General features: G+C 38.4%; 1 protein-coding gene and 1 long non-coding RNA gene across 3 annotated transcripts; both read left to right on the plus strand.

The window, feature by feature from the left end:
* Nucleotides 1-4,225: 4,225 nt before the first annotated feature.
* On the plus strand, nt 4,226-5,564 carry LOC138913594 (uncharacterized). The gene is made up of 3 exons (XR_011419385.1): nt 4,226-4,518; nt 4,576-4,968; nt 5,114-5,564. It is a non-coding gene; the product is annotated as an uncharacterized lncRNA (long non-coding RNA).
* Nucleotides 5,565-12,115: 6,551 nt separating this feature from the next.
* Nucleotides 12,116-14,368, plus strand: LOC108068380 (calcyphosin-like protein). Of its 2 annotated transcripts, XM_017157899.3 has the most exons (6): nt 12,116-12,269; nt 13,168-13,316; nt 13,411-13,530; nt 13,587-13,644; nt 13,817-14,029; nt 14,087-14,368. In XM_017157899.3, the coding sequence occupies exons 1-6, from the start codon at nt 12,264-12,266 to the stop codon at nt 14,186-14,188; spliced, it is 648 nt and encodes a 215-aa protein (XP_017013388.2). In that variant the 5' UTR covers nt 12,116-12,263; the 3' UTR covers nt 14,189-14,368. The 2 variants fall into 2 exon arrangements, with proteins under 2 accessions (XP_017013388.2, XP_017013387.2); XM_017157898.3 differs by lacking the exon at nt 12,116-12,269 and having other exon boundaries at nt 13,095-13,316.
* Nucleotides 14,369-21,705: the final 7,337 nt, after the last annotated feature.

A 21,705-nucleotide genomic window follows, 5' to 3' on the forward strand; every position in this document is an offset into this window, starting at 1 on the left:
CCAGGACATGAATGCGTTAGATCGCCGAGAAGATTATGGTCTATCTGTCGGTCTGTCTGAATACGTCTGTGTGGTCTCGTAATGGAAATGCAATTTAACATTCGAATAGGTTCGCAATGTGCTGCCAGTTTGCTCTTAAAATTTTTGCCGTAAAACTTTCATGCGTTTCATTGAAATCCTATATAAAGAACTCGACTGCAATATTTTGCCAAGGTGGACAGGAATTTCAATATTTCGGCCATATTGTTCATTGAACTTTCAAAAGTGAATAACGGATAACACGAATTCGCGGCGCGGCATCTAAGACTATACACTGACGGAAAAAATACTTTTTCGGTAGAAAAATGTGGATTTTTCATTGTAAACGTGGAAATTCAGTGAAATCGCTGTACTTACCCTTTTCCACAATAGTTTCAATACCTATGTTTGTTTGTGGGCGAAATCCAGTCGAATGCTCCTCCCCATTGTAAATGGGATTTACAGTTGTGAGGATTGGATTGAGTTACCTCCGGAATCGAATTATTCCCATAATGAGGCGCACAACAGAGTAAGCTTTTGCTAATTGCTCGAAGGCTTTCCATGTCGCTTTCCATTCGACTTACGCATACAAATGGCTGCGTGAGCGGCACTTTCAGAAATTGGATTTTCATCGGGTGTAGTTATGGCCACGCCCCTTTGACCTCGCCAACGCCTTTTCCTCTTCCGCTTTCCTGCTAGCAAGGCAAATTTTACGGTACACCATAAGCTGCGCACTTTATCCGCTCGCAATGTATATTAATGAAACTGTTTGTGATTTGCATTTTAATTTATGCAAAAATACAAAAATTTATTTAATATGTGCAGGAGCCGTGCGGCAGCGTTGCCCGATGCTCCAATTGAAATTCAAAGGCAGCCAGCAATTTTTAATGTTCGCCGCTCTGGTATTTTACGACTCCGACGATGGCGGCGATGTCTGCTAAACTGAATTGATAATTAACAAGGCAAATGCGCGTGTAATTAGCATTCAGCGGAGCAATGTTCTACAAGGACAACTTAATAGGAACTTGGAACAAATTTAAAGGATACCCTGCCTTGTGCGAAAAATCTTTGTAGTTGCTGCTAAGAGTATTCTTCACAATCCACTTAAATGTAAAAATGTTTTTATTTGTTTCATTTTTTGTATCTTTGAAATGGTAGTTTTATATTATTTAATTGGTTAATAGATTGAGATCTATAAATTTCATATCAAATGTTGATTTACAAGTTATTCAGTTTGTCAAATAAGAGGAATCAAAATTTTTTATTCAAAAATCATAAATTTCATCAAAGCAGCTGTCAACTTGGCATACCCCTGGCTGTCTGAGGGAATATATATATTTTTTTTGATTCCTCCGTAAAAATGGGAAATCCCCCGAAATCTGTAACCGCCTCTGACATTCGCAAATCCAAGCAGGCAAGCAGACAGCGACTGCTAACAATGCTTATGTATTTATTTGCATTTATGCCCCGTCTCGGGGGCTGCAATCGGCCCAGGCCCCTGTACACCCCTGAGCCCCCAGAACCCCCAGAAAGATATTCCAATCCCGACCGGGGCCATTGTCTAAACCGTAATCCCCAACGAGTCGGGCTGTCAGTCAGCTACAAAGTCACTCACTGGATGCGCCTGAGCGTAAACTTAATATGCTCCAATGCACCGCATTTGCCAACAGAGGGCTAAAATAGAGTTTTGCAATCCTGCAACTCGCTTTGCAGCTGCAGTGAAAGCGTGGCTTATTGCCATCTATTGTTATTGTTAATAATTTGCCGCCTTTGTTTGCTGAAATTACCATTCTGTTAAGTCGAGAGAGTGAGAGCCTTCCTGTGGACTTTCCCCATTTCCAATTTGCCGCTGGCTTGGTTGGAAGTTAATTAAGTTGCCGGGGACATTTGAGATTCCCTAATCCGAACCACCATTGAAATTTCTGCAGCTGATCTATTGTTTGCCGATCAAATGCGCTTCGATTAACCCAACACTGATGCATCCTGATTTATCAATGCTAATCAAATTTTCCCGTAGTCAACTTTAGAAGCATTTAATTCGATTTTCCTTTATTTTAGGAAATACTCATCTAAGTAAATTCGATTCGCACCTAAAGTCCGAAACAGTCCATCTATTTGCATTAATTAAGCTTTATTAAAATGCCAGATTCCTGTTTTAATGAAGAATACTGCTTTTGATTGTTGTATCGGATTAATTGGCTCAACTTTGCTAGCTATTTAATTGGAACTGTAGAAGCTTATTTTTGGCCAACTTCGTTTATATATTTCTCCTGTTTGGCTCTTGTGCTTCTCTGGAACTGGAACTAGAACTAGACCCCTTAACTGCACTTGAAAGAAATTTAAGGATTAAATAACAAACCTATTTATATGTTTAAAAAGTGCTCGAAATAGGTCTTTCCTATAAAAAGGAGCATAGTTCATTAATTAGATATTAATTACAAATAAATAAAATAAAGGGAATTTAATGTCGCAAATGTAATTATAATATTAATAATAATTAATACAACTCTTTTAAATTCCATTCCCCAGTGTATATTTTTTCTTTACAAAAATTGTGCAGTGCTCTGAAATGTTTCAGTGTGCTCAAAAATGCTAGAGAAACATTTTCCAACTTCTACAGCTGAAAATGCAGGAGCAACTGCAGCTGCATTTGAAACTTTTTGACCAACCAACTAATTGTCAAGTGGAGAGTCAATGCCATCGGCCTGCCACATAAGTCACCAAGCAACCCACCAAAAAAGCAAAAAAATGGAAAGGCTGCACAGAAAATTCTGCCCAGAAGAGAAAATGCGATGGGAAGCCTTGTGGTGGCATTTGTTGACTGATTTCCAAAATGCCATGAAACGCACAAGAGTGCGGCAGATGGATGCCGACCGGGGGTTGTGGGTGGATTTGGATAGTTTTGGGTATTTTTGGGTTGGGGCACCGGTGGTTTGGTGGCTACGCAGCTGCACGCAGTCGACAATAGAAATTGGCAAGGGAGATCCACTGACTGAGTGAGCGAGCGAGGCATTTGGCAATAGCAATAGCATTTGGCCAAAGTGCCCGACTCGGAGTCCTATATATAGAAATCACAGTGAGAGAAAATGTGTCTAATATGTAACATCCGTTATTAAAATGATTATATAGGAATATTGAAAAACATTATGGTTATAACGCTCTAAAATGGTTTTAAAATTAATTTAAAGTCTCAGATCTTAAAATATTCATTTTATAAAACTAAAAAAAAACAACAAACGGGGTTAATCAAATTTTCAAAAATATATTTCGTGTTAAAATCGTCTTTAAAACCTATTAAAGTATTTAAAATTTTATCGGATTATTAAATCCAAAAAATATTATCTAGTTAAATTATTCTTTGTGCACCCAATATATCCTATATCCTGTCTCCTGAGCCTGCTGCAGTGCGTTTTCCCTTTGACAATATGCTCAACATGATGCTCCAAAAACTGTAAACTATGCGCCAACACACACACGCACACACGCTCGTATTATGCACGTGGGAATTGTTGCTCGGCGTGTGTGTGTGAGTTTACTAGAGAGTTGCAAAAATAACGTTGACAACTTTTTTGTTGGTGGAGCGGGGGGTGGAAGGGGTTCGGTAAGGGGGTGGTTCAGTGGCACTGCGGGTGCGATGAATGCGGCTGTGGTTATTTATGGCAATTAAAGGACTAATGATGTCCCAGCGCAGCTAGCCGGTACATGATGCTGCCAAAGCTGTTCCTGTCCCCGCTTTCGGATCACACCCCCTTACGAAAATTCCTGCCGCCAGTGACAGCGGACGAAATTTTTGTGACCGCAACTAGGTGGCTTTCGCATACCCTTTCTAATAGTTCTTATTTCACTAAGGTGTATTTTTGATTTAACAGCAGTAGTAATAAATATTTTTTAATTCATAATATCAGATCAAATAAAGTAAAAATTAATCTAAAAATAATTTAAAAATAATTCATTTAATTGATACGAATGTGAGCTTCCCTACGTTTTAAATTTCAATTTATCCGAGTAAATTAAAACTCTTAAGTTGTTTTTAGTTTGTTAACTTTATAATTTTAGACAATTTTTTAGAGTACTGTACTATTTATTTCTTTTTTTTTTGCTGCAATGTCCTTTTGGTTTTTGGCTTTGTTTTTTTTTTAATTTTTACTTTTGTTTTGTTGTACTTTTCGTCGGGTTTCCTAGATAAATTTGACAACAATTTGTGAGGCCGAAGCGAAAGTTGCTTAAAATTCAATTAATTTGTGTGTGTTGTGCAATGAAAAATGTGGTGTTCAGCAACTTTTTGTGCGTGCCAGACGCGACGTCATTTTGTGGACGCTCCAGAAGTTGGCTCTCGGTCCCTGTCACATCGGCGAAGGGCTAATGAAGGGCAGGGCCGGAGACCCAAACTGTTTTTGGGCTAATTTGGCCAGCGACTGGAGCTACAGTCGCTGCATTTGCAGATAACCAAGGCAACCGAAGAAAAGTTGGCCGATGCGAGAAATGGGCACCAGCCACCAAGTGGGGACAAGAGAAATTTCATTTGTGTGGCCAGTAATTAGATTCTCATTTCGACAGGAATGAAGAGTAAGCTCACTAATCAGGAGTACAGCCTTTCATCGAAAAACAGAGTCCGAAATGGCCAAGCTACTTTGGAACAAAAAATTATCTTTTATTTCAGAGAATTTTTAACTTTTCTTAAATTTAAATCGAAATAATATTCGTTCCACCGTGCAAAGAGACTCAAAGACTCGATGCCTCCAATGGTCGCAGATCAATTAAATAAATAGAAGTTCATCTGAGCCAAGGGACCGACACTCTTGGCCATGAGTTGTGGCCAAAGCTGATTAAATTATCAATCCGCTCGAAGCTGGCCGAGTGGCAAATCATCATCCCAGTCATCACAACAATAACTATAACTCCGACATGTACTGATGGACAGCACTGAGGGAAAACAAGGAAAAAGTAAAAGTAAGTAAAACCATTTCAAATTAATTCTTAAAATAATAAAAACTATCTATAACTTTAAGCTATACTGCTGTCTTAAGGCCAATACCTGCCTTTAATTGAATTATATTTTCAAATTAAATATTTAAATTTGTGTAAATGTTTTTAGATTGCAGACCTGCTGCCACTTTATTGCCAGTGAAGGATTTGGCAGGAAGGGGGTATATTGCTGGGTGCATCTCATGTCTGCACGCTCGGATGCTCATTTTAAATTGACTTCAAACGCTGCTGCGTGACGGGCTGCATGGACACGGAGTGGAGTCCGCAGGACGCCGGGCAGGATGCCAGGCCACCAGGACCAGTACAGAACCAGGCAGGCACCGAAGGACTGCAGGCACGCACGCATTCTGATGGCATGACGAACGTGGCGAACGTGGCCCAAAACCTGGCCAAGAGTTCTGGCCGGCAATATGGTTAACGACGGACGCCCCGGCCTTTAATTGTGCCACATCATTTTTGAGCGTGGGGGCAGACAGATGAAGTGGATTTGGATTGAGTTGAATTGCATTGAATGCGCCCTTTATGTCGAAGCGATTTGTTGTGATTATGTGATACGCTACACTGGTGAAAAATTGGCTTTTTCTACTAGGATTTATATTTAAATGAAAAGTCCTTGTTAATGTACTGGAAAGGTTTCTTTTAAGCCGAAGAAAACCCCTCTAAATTATCTTTGCATATTTTAAAAATATAATTTTTCTAAGCTTTCAATAAAGTATGAGAAATTAATCGTAAAATTACAGGATCTCCTGCGGGTGTACAAAGAAGCAAAATAAAATGAAAAGAAATAAAAACCTGGCGCGTGAACCTTCTATCAGGCCACCGAAGGAACAACATAAAGTGAAAGGTGAAGGATGCGGCAGGATGTGAAAAAGTGGGTGGGGGCTGTGGGTGGAATTGCACAAGGCGACGGGTACTTTGTAAAAGTGTGCAAGAAATGGCAAACTTTTTGATGCTTCAAAAAACTCATTAAAAAGGATTTGACACGTGAAGTGCGAAAACTTTCTATTTTTATATTATTTCCCTTTTACATTTTTATGGCAACGTGTAAGGAATTCGCTAACCCCAGTCCCCCTCCTCACGCCCCTTTGATTTTCACATGAGTGTGTGTTTGATGTGTGTTGATTGCCGGTGCCCATCAAAGTGCGAGTGTGTGAGTGTCGTCGCCTTCGTCGTCGCTCGTTAGAATTTGCGGATTGAATTTCAATGGCGATTGATGACGGGTGCATGTGTGTAGGCCAGTGGTGGCCAGCAGAGGCAGCGCGCAGGGCCCACGGGATAGGCAATTTCTCTGCCGCTGCTCTGCCAGCGCGCTGCAGCCTTTCGGTGCACATGTACACTGTCAAGCTGAAAAACGTCACGCACACAGGCAAATTCGTGCATGCTCGCACTCACACAAAAGCAATGCATTCTTTTATTGTATGTGTGCTGCTTCTGCTGGCCACCACTGGTGTAGGCACTGGAAAAAGCGAATTTGTCTTTTGAACACAATTTAATTGGGCAAAAATAAAATATATTTAAGTTCTTTAAACAACGATAATTGTAATTTAAATATAGTATTATATAGATTTCTAAAAAATATATATTCCTAGATATACTCACACTATTAATGAAATATTGTGTAATATTGTCTTCTAATCTTTTATTTATTTAATAATATATATCAGCTTTTTTACCCAGTGCATGCGATTTTGTGGTTGTGTGTGTGCAGGTATTAGCCAGCACAGCTTGTTGAGGGCCCAGAAACAACTTTGGCAGGAACTCAGACACCGAAACGCGACTCCGATCCGAGTTTCCTGGCTCATTTTATGATAATGTTCAAACCTGGCGTTAATGAGCTCTTAAGCTTAAATAAGAAACGTGATTTAGTTACTAAGTAAACTAGGAAATAAACGGCAACCTCACACAGAGAGAGAGAGAGAGAGAGAGAGGAAAACAGTGTGCCAGAGAAAGTCTTCGCTTAATTTGAAAAGTTTGACAACACAGCCACACACAGCACCCTATCACACCAAAAAAAAAAGAAATTCGAAAAAAATCCAGCAGAGCTTACCAGGTGTAATAAGCACACAACTATCAAATCAGCCGCTGCTCTTGGCATTCGCATCTCAACTTTCTGCATACAATATCCCGCCAATTAATTGGCCAACTCGGAAGGCCGACAAGCAAATGAAAAAAGTTTACCGATTCGTGTGCATCGAATGTCCATCATCAGATCTGATCAGTTATGGCAGTTTTAATAATTTCTAGCCCGCTCCCAACTAATCAAAACTCAGACGGACTCGGGAGTAGACCAAAAGCAGACTTGGGTCCAGACAAGTTGACAGTTCGGCAGGGACAAAGTTCAAATCGAAATAAATATCAAGGATTGTTCGAATTTTAAATGCACTTAAAATTTGCTTCTAACTAGAGTATAGTAATATGAATTTAAATATTACATATTAATATTACATTACTAAATATACTACATACATTATATAAATACATAATTATAATCAATTGTAAAAACTATTAGAAGCATACAAGTTACTTGAAGCTTGTAAAAATCTTTATTTACCAACTTAAATTCATATGCCTACTCAAACCGAATAACCATTCTTTAATGCCCCCGTCGTCAAAGAGTAGAATGAACCCTTTTCATGAATAACTCAATTCAACTCGGTTCGGCTTATGAAATTTATGTAAATCTGCTGGAAATTGAAATATGCAGATGCTCATTTCGAAAATTAGGACAAAGCCAAAGACGCTCGAGCAACGAAATGTATTAAAATGTATTTCGCATTTTATTAAATTTGCCAACATGATAAATTCTTTGGTGCCCCGGCTCTGTCAAGTTTACAGTCGACCCAACTTAAATTAAGTAATAAGTTTTATGCGCCTTGACCTCAAGGGTTCACCCCACACACACACACACACATACAACCTCACGCCCAAGGACACAAAGCTGAATATGTATTGACACACTCCTGGCAGACTTTTGCCTTTTGTGGTCCAAAGGTCGAGAGCGTGTGAAAAGCAGACAAGCAGATTTTCTTATTAAAATTATACAGATCTTACGGTCTGAAGGGCGGAAAGCATTTAGGGTTAATTTCGGCACCAGTCCCAGACCGACACAAGGCACAAAAGTTAATGTGATTAATGTTTACTTAATGAAATGAAGTTATCAAGTTGATTTTATCAATTTACACACAGGCGTCGCCACAGACAAAGGCCCGAAAATTCTCGAGAGCCTGTCAAAACTGGCGCCGGTGTGATGAAGGTGCTCTAAGGGATTAGGTGGGAGTCGTTCACGCTTTTGATGAAAAAGTCAAGGGTAAAGGAGCTCTCTAAGTGCACTGAACAAAGTTAAAAGTGTCTTAAAAAACTACAAATATTTTTATTTTCGGAAAAACTGATGAGTATAAATAAATGTATATATACACCTTAAATATTTTTAATAAAAAGTATTTTTTTAAAACCTTTTTACATTTTCAAGAAATATTTTTGTTTTTTCTCAGTGCTCTTTCCTGGTTGGATTCATTTTGCCTGTGTTCGCTGAAAGGCATATTAGTTAAATGTGGTTGACTACCGGCTGCTCGAGTGTTGGCCACGCAAATATTTGCAACAGTCTCGGGATCTTCCCATCTCGGGTTTTCGGATGGGAAAAGTTGGATGCTGCAATCAGTGGACTTGGCAAAGGGAATTCCGTGGAAACAAGTTCAATTAAATCCCAGTCTCTTTCGCATTTGCGTCTTTCGTTAATCAATGCGTTTAACGTTTTCAATCAAGTAACTGGCAAAAAGGCAAAAGCAGCCAAATGATTGAGGAGGGAGCCGAGTGGTGGTGAAGGGGGCAAGTCAGTCAGTCAGAGAGACAGCTCAAATTCAGTTAAGCATTTCACTTATTTGCATATAAATTGATTAAAAAGAAAATACACGCCAGACACTCGCACACAGTCGCAGAGTTTTGAGTGTGTCAACATGGCAAAAAGGACGAAGGACGAAAGGGTCCTGGTCTTCTTCTCGCTACTCCCTCTGTCTCTGTCTCGCATATCTGGCCATCTCTCTCCCACAGCTGAGGCTTTTCCTCTTTGGCAATTTCTGACACTTCAAATGCGTATGATTGTTTTCCTTTTGATCAGCGAATTGTGAAGTGATTCACTGATTGAGTTCAGGCTCAGTTGATGCGTTGACAACATCAATGCACACACTCTCCCGTCGGAAACCCGCCCATGCTTCTCCCTCCTTCCGCCTTTCACACACCCACACACTCAGACGGGCAGTCAGTCAACTGGGGGAAATGTGTGGAAAGGTGGAAAACCTTCAGGTCATTTCCACTGGACATTCGCTGGCCTTCTTTTCCACTGAAAAGCTTTTTTTTTTTAAAAAATGGAAAAGATGTTGGGTACTTTGAAAGTACTACTTTCTATAAAAGCTGAGCGAAAATAGATTTAGTTATGGGATTCATTTAATTTTTCTCGGATATTTCATTAAATTTATGTTAACATTATTATTAAGCGATAAGAAATATTTAATAATACATACAAATTAAAGTGCACTCATCATTCCACTAAGTAAGAGACTTCATAATTAAGTTATTGATCATTTAACATATGATAATATATTTATACCCGTTACTCGTAGAGTAAAAGGGTATATTGTATTCGTGCAAAAGTATGTAACAGGGAGAAGGAAGCGTTTCCGACCCCATAAAGTATATATATTCTTGATCAGGATCACTAGCCGAGTCGATCTAGCCATGTCCGTCTGTCCGTCTGTCTGTCCGTCTGTCCGTCTGTCTGTCTGTATGAACGCTGAGATCTCAGAAACTATAAAAGCTAGAAGATTGGCATTTTGCATGCAGATTTTAGGAGTTCCTACGCAGCGCAAGTTTGTTTCAAAATGGTGCCACGCCCCCTCTAACGCCCACAATCGCTTATTTACGATTAAAAAAATTTTAATATTTTGGAAAAGTAAAAATGCAGTTTTATTGTGTTTATCAATACCTATCGAAATGTAGAAGAAATTTTTCAAATCGGACCATTCGTTAAAAAGTTATGCGTGATCAACGTTTTCTACTTAACCTGAGTAACGGGTATCTGATAGTCGGGGCACCCGACTATAACGTTCTCTCTTGTTTTTAGTGTTTTCTCTGTGTAGCTTCTCTGACTAATCGGGGACTAATTCAAAGATTCGATATGAGTCACCTTCCCCCTTATTTACAATGTGACCCATTCATCGCCGCAGTATGTTGTGGTTCACCCCGAGCTGTTGCCTAGTTCCATTTACTTTTGCGGCTTATATTATTTCTGTGCCAATGGTTGGTGGGCTGAATTTAGTTGAGTTCCAATTCGGTAGGCGGAATGTTCTTGAAGGCCGTCCGCACGAAGGGCTGGAGCCTCAAGGTTAATATAAATTAATCAATTATCAAACAAAAACACCGGCTTAAAGCGAATAAACCGATCAAAGTGACGCTTCAAAGTGTGTATTCAAATGCATATTACGTATACGCAGTGTTGGCCGCCGGCAGTGATTCATGAATGATTATTTGGCCCACGATAGACAAACACACGGGTCGTAGAGAAAATATTGCGCTGTCATGTTTGCCTGGTTTATTTCCGTTAATGGTCGAGTGACACGGTGCTCTTGGGGCGTATGCATATTATATGAGACACACATGAACCGTGGAACACGAGTAGCAGCTAAGCCAATGGAAACTAAAATCAAGGCGATTACGCAAATTAGAGGTCCTTCGTATAAGTAAATGACAGGGTGCCGACATAACCAAGCTGAATCAAAATAAACGTTGCCCCTAAAAGGAATCAAATAATCAATATTCAGGGACTGGAGCACCTGAATACACTAGGAATGTCATTTAGCTCGTTGGGAAAAAAATGAAATTGACTTCTACCATTTTTCTTGATATCATGAACTTATTTTTGTGCGATTTTAGTCTGGTATTTAAGAATTAGGGTAAAAAATTTCAATTTACCCTCGTTGGGATTTCTACAATATTTACAGCTAAAAACATAAAATATTATGACTAGTGACCATAGGCAATAAAAATCATTAGGCTTAAAAAAATTATATTTACATTTGATATATGAAAATATGAGAAATACTTATTTATTATTATTTACTTATTTACTTATTATATTTTTATTTTCAAAAATCAATTAATTTGCTAAAGTTTTTCCTACCAGTTTTAAATTCTGCAAAAGTCAAATGCCAAGACTTAATATGTGACTATTTATACAACAAAAATCCGCTTTCATTCCCCAAAACTCTTTTGAATGACACTAATCAAACTCATCGCTTATTTAACTTTAACCTTTCTGTTTTGGTTGCTATGCAAAAGCAATAAAATCAAACCAAATAAATTTCAAACTAGTGGACGCTTTGAGTTGCATTCTTTTAGGTGCTTCCATTTTTTTTATCTAGATCAATTTTACAGACCACACTCATTGCGATTGTATTTTTTTCTGTCGGCTCGTGTTGGTCGCAGGTAAACATTTGGCCAGAGACTGCCACGGAATTGGTGTGTAGGAGCTGGGAACTAGCCACTTTTTAATTGAAATAAAATGTTTAGAAGGCCGGATGGATTCCACGGACAGTGTTGTCCCCAATCTGAATATTTTTTAAAATTTTTTCACAATTCTTAATTTAAAATTAAAGAAAATTAAAAAATGAATCATTGAAAACTCTATTATTTAAGGGCTAGATAAAGTTGTTTTAGCAAATGTTGTTTTTAAAATGTTTATATTTATTTATGCGAGGATTTAATTTTATCACAGGAAGTATGTGATTATTTTAATTAAAATATATTCTTGGAGCTTTAAAAAATAATGTTTTTTTTTTTTTTTAATTGCCATCACTGGCAGTGTGAGCGAGTTATTAGGCGGATGAGTCAGGTGAGTGAGCGAGCTAGTGGCTTTCTGTCTGGGGCAAACTGTCTGCTCTACATGAGCGTAAATGCTTTTTAGTAACTAGTTTTTCCCTCGCCACAAAAGCCGGCAAAGCTCATATTTCATTTCCACTCGTTCCCTCACCGCTGTGCCTCTCGCTCTCTCTCCACATCTCCCCATCTCCCTCTCCACCAGCGACTGGCTGTTTATTCATTGCCGCCGCTTTATTTTTCGCTTTCAGTTTGCATTTCAAAGCCGCCAAAGTAACAAGTATCTTGCAGTTATCCATTCAGTTGGGCGACTATAAAAAACAAGACTCCACCAAATTTTATAAAAAACTAGTGAAAAGGTCTTTAAAAAAAAATAGAAAAAAACCTTTAACATGGAGGTAAGTTCTGCGGGGCTTGGCTTGTTTTTTCCCCGCATTTATTTGTTGTTTGTGGACCTAAGCTTTTGGCCGGCGACCTTCACCTTGGGCTCCAATTAGAGAAATTGCGAAAGGGCTTTCACCGAAATGAAAAAACCTACCCCACTTTTTTTGCTCCCCCCGTCTAGTGACAAAATCCACTTAATTGAAAGCACTTCGCTTGGGCATTGTGACGAAACTTAAAGCGATCGTCTTGAGAAATTCAAGCTGAGGCGATGCGAATGATTCACTGTCGTTAAAGTGATATTTTTGTTTCGAAATTGTTTGCGTTTACCCAGCGTTTCTAATTACTTGATCCATAAATGGATGTTTTTGTTAGTCAGTTTTGCAAGCGGCTTGGCGTTAATTACATTACGTGCAGTAGCCATAAGATACTTTGGGTAAATAATCAGATACCTTGGCTTTGATTCACTCGGCTTTATTTGCCTTTTTTCAAGATTATAAAAAAGCACTGCACATAATCAAGATAATGAGTAACAAATAATAAAAAAATAGACGGAAAAAAATTATGGATACAACAATTTACGAAAATAATTTTGTGTCAAAATTATAAAAATATTTCTTAGAATAGAATCTTAGAATTAAATAAATTATTTAATTACCGAACACGTTGTTTTTATTCACAATCTATTATTCATGTTAAACTTTCTTTAATTACACGCCTACATAAAAAGTCCAAGAAAAGTAACTCAATGCCACAGGTGTTCAAGTTTCATGCTGAAATAAATCGATAAATCTTTTTAGGGGCTGTGAATAAAAGTAGGCTCTGTAGAAATCCCCAAACAACTATTTAAACTTTGAGTTTACGTACGCACAAGCAGAAAATACGAATACAAATTTTAAAATGTCTTTCCAAAAGTCCCTGAATGGCGACCTTTACACCCTGGAGGCGAACTTGGCGAGCCAAGCGCTCCGGGAACTGACAGATGGCGCCGACAAGGATCCCATTACCAAGCTGCGATTGCTATGCTTCAGCCGCGGAGCAACAGGCATTTTGGGACTGGGCAGGTATGATTGGTCTATTGGCTTTTAACGACATTTCAATCGGTGCTGTGATGAATTATGCAATAGTAACCGTTTAATTTTGGATTATTCATCGCAGGGCCTTTCGGGCAATGGACGACGATGGCAGCAAGGCGCTCAACGAGGAGGAGTTCATCACCGGCATAAGGGACACGGGCTTGGACGTCACCCAGGAGGAGATTAAGCAGATGTTTGCCACGTGAGTGACAGGTGTGCCATTGGTACAGAAAGATATTAAATTGCTCTGTTTTTTAGCTTCGATGAGGACGGTAGTGGATCCATCAACATGACGGAGTTCCTGCTAAAATTGCGGGTAAGAGGATATATAAAACATATATTTGTATATGCCAAGTGATAGGCATCCATCCATCAAGCCTTCAATAACTAATTTCTTAAACATTCCATAACTCATAATCGTACATATCTTCAAATTAATGACTACTTTTGTTAATAGTCTCTGGAAATACTAATTTATTTTTTTATAGCCACCGATGCCACAAAGCCGCCTAAATATTATTGATCAAGCCTTCGACAAAATGGATCGCGATGATGATGGTGTTATTACAATCGCAGATCTTAAGAATGTGTACTCGGTAAAGGAGCATCCAAAGTACCAAAGTGGGGAAAAGTCCGAGGACGAGATCCTCACTGATTTTCTTCACAACTTCGAGGGAGGTCGTGGAAATTTGGATGGCAAGGTGAGTCTTCAGGAAATCACCTTCCGAATATTTATTTAACCGTATTTCACACTACAGATTACACGCGAGGAGTTTGTCAACTACTACGCCACCATTAGTGCCTCAATTGACAACGATATGTACTTTGATTTGATGATGCGTCAGGCCTACGCAATGTAAATAGTGCACAAATCTCACTAAAATACAAGCACTCCACTAAAATCTCAATCACTTCACAATCACTTGTCTAGCATTTAGTACAGCTCATGTCCTATTTATACACAGCTCAGAAATTAAATAAAATTATATAAATCTCAAGTAAACTCCTTGTGGGCAAAGTTCCAATTGCAAAGAAATGAAGTATCTCTGTTCATAATTCGAATTTGAAATACTTGACGGAGATTTGGGATTGAATGGATCTAAGGGGTTCCAGGAGTTAGGATTCGTTAGCTGTGAGCATGTGGAAGTGTTTGTTAAATATGCAGAATAACAAGTAACAAGTTTTCTCTAAACATTTGTTCGTAGTTTACATGGATTTAAAGCCTGGCTGGCTTGGTACACGGAGAAATATTGATAATAAATAAATTATTTTATATTAATTATAAATAAATAATTAAATTAAATTTTTATATATATTCAATGAAATTTTAATAGAAGTCAGAAATATTCTTTTTAGATTCCTTGGATCCCTTGGATCCAAAAAATTAATTTATAAGGTGTCGAAAAGTATGCTACATAATATTTTTTATCCGGAAGTCAGATTATGTTCTTTGCATACTTTTAAACACCTTTAAAGCCCTGGTTTTGATTCTCTAAGTGTATCGAAGTTTGTGAGTCTGCGTGTGGGCGTGGCTTACAATCAAGGCAGAGCGCCGAAGACGGCAATCACAGCTCCAAACAGGGAACGGGAACGGGAACCAAGCCCAAAATGCTTGCCAGACTCGGCAAATTGTTTGGAATTGTCAGCAGCAGCGAACTGATGTCCTTCTCCTGTGCGAAGGATGTATGTGTGCGTGCGATAGTGGGTGTTCGTGCGAGTGTGTGCGTGTGCGCTGACTGGTTGGCATTTATCACACAGCCAGGACCGGCAGCCTAAATGTATGCTTTAAATTATGCAGACACCAGCTGAGTTTGTCGCCACATGCAACTGTGTGCATGTGATTCGGTGTGTGTGTGCGGGCATCTGTGTGGGTGTTTCTGCGAGTGTATTTGTTTGTGCGTGGCAAGTTTGTGCACTGATTGCAAGCAACTCATACAAAATTTTAATTGCCAATGTTGAAATTACGCACTGAGACAAAGAGCGAGCGAGAGCCAGACTTCCACAGAAAATGGGTGAGAAAACAGACTTGCCTAACAAGCCATACACCGAGAAAAACCAGGAAGAGCTATAAAATAAATTGAACATCCATAAAGCAATTTAAAAAAATTATTAAGGTCAGCTTAACTAGAAGTTAAGAAATGTATTGACACAATTTATTAAAACTTGCTCGTAGTTTAGAAAAAGTCTAAAATATAAGTATTAATAAGGTATTTCAGGTTATTTAGCCCTAAACGTTAGAAACCAGGTTATGTAGGAGCAATCTGTCTTAATTAAATGTATAATTTTGTTTGAGATTCATTAGTCAATAATGAAAAGCGATATGTTGATAATATAATAACATTAAATTCTAAGATTAAAATAAAGAATTTTGATAAGCTAAGCAAAAGCACGACGAATTTTTCACAGTGAATATCCAATCGTGCCCTACCATCTCCGGGTCTGCTGTGTGTAAATCACACACTCACAACTTTATCGTATCATTTCATTAAATTTTATTTACAGCCTGGCAACTGTCGTTGGGTAGCTCCTCCTTTTTGGCAAGTTTTTGGCCAAAGACAATTGAGAATTTGTGGCAGTTTGCAGTTGCGTTGCCGGAAACTTCCTGCCGAAGCCCCAAATGGCTCGGCTAATCAAAAAATTTTCAATTGCCATTTTTGTTTCGGTTTGTTGTTAGGTTCGCCAGCTCAAACACATGTCACCAGTTTTCATTGCAATTTTCATTTATTGATAGTCGAAAGTCTCGTTAATTTCCATTTTATGGCTTTTTAACGTTAAAAGTTCATTGTCAGGAGATAAATTTTACCGTTTGAATTTAAGGGCAGCTTTTCTTTCAATTGATGATTAATAATAAATTTATTTATAAAAATACCTAAATATATATTTTAAAGAATTAATCTTATCTATTTTTTAAAAGTATTAAAAAAACTTGTGCCTAAATAAATTGTAAGACTAGGATTGCCATGAATTTGGCTGGGACAATTTTCAAACATCGTACTTTGCGGATAGAAAGCCAGCGACGACTAATGCATTATTTAAATCTAGTTAACACTTGGCCATTTGCCGTTGATTGAAAAGGACGAAGCCGAACGGTGAAAGGTGAAAGGACAACACTGACCGGCAAAGTGGGGACCGGACAAATGGAAGAGCAGCACATAAAAATAATAATAATAAAAGGCAGCCGCAGGCCAACGGTCCTTGGGACATCATTGACGGAGTATTGAATACATTTCATTGCATTCGAAATGGGGAATCGGGAATGGAAAACGGAAAATGGAGACCGGAGAACGGAGTAAGGATAATGGAGAACGAGTCGGCTGGCAGAATGGTAAATGGCGAGAATGTATCCTTCTGCGGTAGGCATCGAAGTGACGAAACTGCAAAGTATTTCAGTCACGTTTTAAATGTAAAAATCTCAATCACGTGCTCGAAATGCGCGCACTCACAATATGCACAAGCTACGAGTACAAGCAACAAATAAAAGAGCAATGGCGACTGATACACGGACAAGAATAAAATGAATTTAGCTACAAGAAAAATGTAACTAGATATAAATAAAATTTAAAAAAATCGCAAATATTGTAAAATATTTATACAATAATCACAAGTTTTATGATTTTGGAAGACTTTAAAAAAGTCCAGATCATTTTTTTCTCTGTCCTCAGACAACATACGAAAAATCCCGGGCTCTTGGCCAACTGCCGAAAGGAAGCCGGATCCCGAAATGCGGCAAAAGCCCTTAACAGGTACTTGTTGGATCGATGATTTAATGTCGCCATTGGCGGGATTGCAGACCAACTGCGATGAGCTGCCGCGGTTGGATCTAATGATGTTATTGTTGCCGCTGCCGCTGCATCATTTGTGGCCGCTCAAATTGCATAATGTATGCAAAAAGCTTAACTAACTGTGCGCATCGCTGATTGAAATATTGAAATCAAGTGGCATTTACAGCTGCCCAAGCACAAGCAGCGCATCCAACTCCTACCATGTACATGTATGGATGCGGATGTGTTTACCTGTGGACAGCACACAATTCGCAACAATTTCCGTTTCCTTTTCACGCCGCTCGTATGATTTTCACACCGCTCTCGCTTGATTGATTGAAACATTCGCTGATCATCACCTGATTTGAATGCCCTTCAGCAGAATGCATATATCGTAGCAAAAATATCAGATTTATTTGGTTATTTTGCATTGAAAAGAAGAAATAATAAGGGTATTTTAAAAAATATTTAAATATTTAGTATATTTTTCAGGGCATTAAATGTGTTTCCTTGAATAGCTCGAAATTTTGCAACCTTCTTGACACGTTGTTAATATTTTTTGCTGCTGCTGGGAGCTGGCATTTTGTAGCAATTTAACCCTCGTTTTTTTTTTATTTATAAAAAATGCGCCCATGTTAAGTTTTTTTCGAGTGGCAAGGGGACTGTCATGCAACGCTCGTTAAATTGGACGCTATTGATACTCGAGGAGAGCTCTTGGGAATATTTAACTTAATTCACCAATGATTGATTGTTTCACAAATGTTTGTGGATGGCATGGTATTAAAACGCTTAATTATTTGTAATTAATAAAAAGGGCATATCTTTACTTTTTCAATACTTTAAAATAAAGTTTTTATAACCAGTGTACGTATTTATTTAAATTTATTTTTAATAATGATACGTTATGTCCATTAGTTGAGTGAAGTTTCGATTATGGTTTCATACTTATATAGCAATTGAGTTAATTTTTTTGTTTAGTTCAAATGGAAAGTTAAACCAAATATATACAAGTGCTCTTGGTCCTGTGTAATGAAATCAAAAATGTAACAATGCTGTAAAACACGTTTAATATTTCCATTTTTTAGTCTTTTTAAATTTTAATGACTTGATGATGTCCAAAATATAAATACTGTTTATGTTTTTATATTATATACTTTATACAAAATATCTATATATATAGACTGCCGATTGAAGAGTTTTCCTGTGTGGTAGTCCACTCAATAAATTTTCATTGGCATCGACTAATATGCAGAGGTCGCGTCAAAAAGCATTTAGTCGGGGGACATGGCCCAACAAGCAAATGGCAATCGTTAATTTTAGCCAGGGCCCGGCATCAGCTCTTTTCGAATTTAGTTTAGCAAAATCCAGTTGTTTGCATTTATGGCGGCTGGCTGAAATGAACATGCAAATGACCGTTTTATTACGGACATTTTATTATTGTGCCAAAATGTTCCATTAAATACATCAGAACGGTTTCGGTATTCGGTACTCGGATGTGCGTAAGTCCCGTTGCGGCTTTGTGAATGGCCTTTTAAATGCCAAAAAATATATATATGTGCATTTCGTATATTCTGCGAACATGACAGCGGCAACAAAAAATCAATTTGTAAATGTTTTTAGAGTGCAAGCAAGACGGAAGCGGGGAAACTTTGACATTCCGCACAACTTTGGCAGCTGCCGTTGTTGCTGTGGCAATTGCTGTTGCATATTTTCCGATATTGCTGCAAAATGAAACGAGTCGCGATGCGACGCGACGCACGGAAAAGCTGCCAAGTGACCCCATTGGCAGCTGCAATGTCCGTTTTGTAATTAGCGCTCGATTCGCCGACTCCGAGGGGAGTTTCCTGACCTCAATTACTTTGTCACCATTTCAATTTGCAATTTCAGCCATTAACTAGTTACACTCGATGCAATTAAACTTGCACTTTTCCAGGTGCCTTGCAGGCAGAAGAAAAGCGCAAACTTGCCCCATTCCCGGTATGATGACTGCGGTTTCCTCCCCCACAAAATGTTGTTTCCTAGTGAAAGTACTCACCCCCTTTGCCCCCCTCAGGGATACATATAGTAAACAGCCAGCGAATCGCACAGATACTGGGATACAAAACCCTTCACCGTCCAGCTGCATGTGCGTTCCATTGGAATAATTTGAAATTGGAAAAAAGAGATTCTCCTCTTTTTGCCATCTTCTCGTCGAGTTAATTGCAAATTGGATGAAATTGTAATTTTACACTTCATTTGATTCAATTCATGGCTGATTGACAATTTAGTTTTTCATTAAGGTAACGGTATAAAAATTCATATAAACACTGACAAAAAGAATGTGTGCTTTTGTAATGATGAAATTATTTAAGCAAACAATTTTACATCCCACCAGACAAACAAGATTTAAAAATTAATCAAATAACACATTTAAAATCTCTGAACTGAATATTCATTTTAGGCAGCTATTTTTATAGTGGTTAAAATTAACGCATAAAATATTCTGTATTCTTTTTTAAAATAAAGACTTATATTAAATAATTAAAAATGTTATGGAAAAAATCTTTTCGCTCAGTGCAACGTGCAGCAGTCATCGAGCAGCTCTCCCAGGATGAGCTAAGAAATTGCGGCCAAATATGACGGCTCCTTGATTGCAGGCATCTTGCGGAACTTAAGGAGGAAAAGTGTGTCAATGTGATGACGGAAAGTGGCCCACAAATTTCAGGATGTTGCCTTTGATTGGTGAGGAATTTATTGGCTGGTGTACCTTTTGAACCAGCTGGCAAAAGATAAGCAAAATATGAATTTGCAAATATTTACCAATATATTTCATAACATTTCACAAATTTCTAACGTATTATTGGCAAATTTGGCAAAACCCATGCATGACCCACACTGAACCGCAAAGGTGACCTGAGATTTGGGTAAATCAAAGCCAATGGAAATGCTTTGAATTCAGAACTGATAAATGGAACGTATTATATTTCTTCAATAATTATTTCAGCAGCTGATTATTCCATAATGCATTTTCTATTTAAAGAAGTGAGGCCAACATTTTATTCCATGAATACATTTAAGGTTGGTTTAGTTTCGAGCGACAATGTTTACATACGAATGGTAGGTAAAAGTCTGCAGCTTCTGCCAGTTTTCCGGAATAATTCTAGCTCGTTCCCTGCTTATTTGGTAAAATCTTATTAATTATTAAGACCCTTTGGGGCGGACAAGTTTCGGGAGTCTGTCTGTAATTCAGGCGTTTGGTTCGCCTGCAAGCCGAGCGTTACGCATACGCAGTGTGGTAACACGTTATAAACAAAAGTCATAAAGCAAACTTAAAGTTATGAATTTTTAAAATTTCTGATTTATTTGCAGGAAAACTTTTTTATTCCACCCTCGCGCAGACGGATCCCCACGTGTGAGTGTGTAGCGTGAAAGAAGTTGCAGTTTTTTTTCTCCTGCCACAGCTTCTGCATTTTTTGGCAAGTTTTTGTGCATACCTTTTTCCTATTTTTATTTTTTTTCCCTGTTGCCTGGCACAAAGTTTGAGTTGTCACGTGACTTGCGAGCGGAGACGAGCGAAATTCGCATAAAATAAATAGCTGGCAGATAGAGGCAGGTGGCCTGTGAGGAAACCGGATCCGGAAACGCTATTTACAGCACAAGAAAGTGTGGCATATGCTCAGGCGCACGTTGCTTTTGTTTTAATATTCATATTCGGGCATCAGAAATTATTCGTTGGAATTAAGTTACAGGACGAAGGGACAACAAGCTAGGAAGCGAGCTTAAAAGGGACAGCGAGCAAAATGCTTTGAATTTAAAATCTGCAATTTTCTGTTGATTGCCGCACCCAGCAGACTGCAGTTATATAGTAACATATAGCAGCAGCGGCAGCAACAATAGCAACAACCTCAAAGTGTTGGCGGTTGGCAAAAGAAAAAGAAGCAGTAGGAGCAGCAGCAGCAGAAGCAAAAGCAGCAGCAGCGGCAACATCATCACAACTTTTGCGTAAAATTCCAGTCATGTGTCCCTAACAAATCCCTGCATTATTCATGAAATGATAAGATGACTTTGTGCTGCCGTCGTCGTCATTCGCTCCAGAATCCCGCCCACACCAGCAGCATCTCTCCCCCTCTACGCCCATGTGCCACCCTCTCGCCAGTAAAACAACCCCCATGCACGTAATATTTTTACATGCAGCTGCAACACGGACTTTTCCTCCGGTCTGCTCCGTTTGTTGTCTGCATTTAACTACCAAGGATATCCGTTAACTATAAAATTCGCACGCCACCAGCAAAAACAAAACGAAAGGGGTTTTTGATTTCAAAGCAAACTTTTTAAAGTGCCCGCATTATTGACAGGCCCGTATGAATATGTTAATGATTGGCTAAACTAAGCTGCAGTGCCTCGGAGATCTTTGGCATAATGTGAATTCTCTATACTTTTAATAGAAATATTGGACCGAAGTACAATAAAGAAAAGTATATTTAAAATTAACTAAACTAGTTTTTAATAAGAAATTAGTTTAATTTAAGATACTTAATAACTAGAAGAAATATTTAATTTTTTTTTGTTTCTAAAAAATGTTAAAAAGTATTCTAGTAAAGCCCAATAACAGCAGTAATAAATGGGATATTTTAGAA

Source organism: Drosophila takahashii, chromosome 3R, assembly GCF_030179915.1.
Source record: "Drosophila takahashii strain IR98-3 E-12201 chromosome 3R, DtakHiC1v2, whole genome shotgun sequence".
In the NCBI taxonomy this organism is placed as follows: domain Eukaryota; kingdom Metazoa; phylum Arthropoda; class Insecta; order Diptera; family Drosophilidae; genus Drosophila; species Drosophila takahashii.